Here is a 2,012-nt window from a genome sequence, read left to right on the forward strand (position 1 = left end):
GAAAAAAAGTGAAAAAAACATGGGAAAAGATAAAACCAAGACAACACAACACAATTTTATTTCAACAAATAACAATACATAATGAAACTTGAAAGCAAAGAAACATCGAACAAGAAAAATAAATAAAACATAACAATAATTCACTCAACAATAAACAGCCCGAAGGTATAATATATTGAGTGAATTAAAGTTACAAGACTCAAGATTTTTATCAAGACAACACACTTAGAATAGAAATTACAACAATTAATTGTTATTTTGGTTCTTCTCACAATGATTCTTGCTCTGCCACAAACTTGAAGTTATAACAATTAATCCCAGTGAAAAGGCCATCATGAAGACGACGAATAACAGTTCTTCCATTAAAAAGTTCGTCCTTATGAGTATAAGAGAAAGGAATATCGCAAGTACCTTGTGTACCAAATATACTTGCTTTGAGTTTCAATCGTTTAGGCACAATCACATCATGAGTAATCTCCATTAAAGACTTCATTTGAGTTGTTTCTCTCCACATCCCTGTTCCTTCTAAGTTTGCTGAAACTTCAATTCGACCTTCAAATGGTGTTTTAACACCAAGTTTTTCAGTCATTGTATTACTCCAAACGTTAGTGACAGTATCTTCAACAGACAATTTGACACTAACTTTATCATCAGAATCTTTCAATTTCTTCCCATGTGAAGAAGCCAATACCAATGGTTTCTCATCATAAATTCTTGAATCGGAAAAACGAAAATTCACATTATATATATCCCTTGATGAAACTACTCAACTACTTCAATCTTGGCCCCATCAACAATATTTTTCTCACAAGCATTAAGACAGTCTGTTTTTCCATCTACACCGAGTCCTCTGACGAATTGATTATTCCCCAAACTTCGAAGTGCTACATGATTATTACCAAGTTTAATAGCTCCAAATTTGGCATGTGATGTTGAAATGTAAACTTGATTTTGGGTTAAAAATAATTGGGCTTAGCCCCAACAAAAGTCCAAATTCTAGAAATATCAAACATTAGAATATTCTAGAGAAATTACATGTAGGAAATATTAGAGAATTTTGTAGTATTCTCTAGAAAGTATATGAGAAAAATAAGTCATTGTAGAGAATAGTCTATATAAATATTTGTAACCATTAGATCATGAATGTGTTGGCAAAATCCTAGCAATATATTTAGGAGAGTTAACTAGTATAAATAGGAGGTATGTCTTAATATTTGTATCAAGCCAAAAAAATAGATGTGCTCAATAACACAAGTACCCTCTTTCTCAATTCTCTCTTCAAATTTCCTCCAACCTCCAAAATTTCTTTCCAACAAAGTAGTATCAGAGTTAAAGACTCTTTTCAAGAAGATGACAAGTAATAGCATGGTTCCATTCCAAGTTCCGATGCTCAACAAGAGCAACTATGATAATTGGAGTATCAAGATGAAGGCTCTCCTTGACTCATAAGATGTGTGGGAGATCGTAGAGAAAGGATACATCAAATCGGAGAATGATGGTGGTCTTTCTCAAGCACAAAGGGATAGTTTGAGAGACTCAAGAAAAAAAAAAGACAAGAAGGCTCCCTATCAAATCTATCAAGGATTAGATGATGATGTTTTTTAGAAGATTTTGGAAGCAAAGATGGCAAAAGAAGCATGAGAGAAGCTTCAAACATCATACAAGGGAGTGGATCCAGTTAAAAAGGTACATCTTCAAACTCTAAAAGCTAAGTTTGAAACTTTGCATGTGAAAGAAGAGGAACCCATCTCAGACTATTTTAATTTAAAAGAAATGGTGAAAAGATTGATGATGTTAAAATCATGGAGAAAATACTAAGATCATTAGATCCATAGTTTGAAAATATTGTCGCCATAATCGCAGAGACAAAATACATGGAGGTCATGACCATTGAGCAACTCATGGGTTCGTTACAAGCATATGAAGAAAAGGAAAAAAAAGGGAAGGAATTGTTGATCAATTACTCAAGTTGCAAGTTGATTCGACTAGTGGAGCAATTAGTTCGAATAATA

At 33.1% G+C, this 2,012-nt stretch overlaps 1 protein-coding gene across 1 annotated transcript; it reads right to left on the minus strand.

The window, feature by feature from the left end:
* Positions 1-268: 268 nt before the first annotated feature.
* Positions 269-1,367, minus strand: LOC120067656. Its single transcript, XM_039019196.1, has 3 exons — positions 1,259-1,367; positions 767-884; positions 269-713 (listed from the first exon to the last, which is right to left on the minus strand). The coding sequence occupies exons 1-3, from the start codon at positions 1,365-1,367 to the stop codon at positions 269-271; spliced, it is 672 nt and encodes a 223-aa protein (XP_038875124.1).
* Positions 1,368-2,012: the final 645 nt, after the last annotated feature.

Source organism: Benincasa hispida, chromosome 12 (assembly GCF_009727055.1).
Source record: "Benincasa hispida cultivar B227 chromosome 12, ASM972705v1, whole genome shotgun sequence".
NCBI classification, from domain to species: domain Eukaryota; kingdom Viridiplantae; phylum Streptophyta; class Magnoliopsida; order Cucurbitales; family Cucurbitaceae; genus Benincasa; species Benincasa hispida.

Excerpts from the sequence above, each read along its gene's own strand:
- LOC120067656 (XM_039019196.1), bottom strand. The coding sequence starts at position 1,367 with ATGCTATTACTTGTCATCTTCTTGAAAAGAGTCTTTAACTCTGATACT. Across the intron at positions 885-1,258 it reads AGAGAGAATTGAGAAAGAGG|CACTTCGAAGTTTGGGGAAT; the intron begins GTACTTGTGTTA and ends ATAATCATGTAG. Across the intron at positions 714-766 it reads GCCAAGATTGAAGTAGTTGA|AATTTATGATGAGAAACCAT; the intron begins GTAGTTTCATCA and ends TTCCGATTCAAG.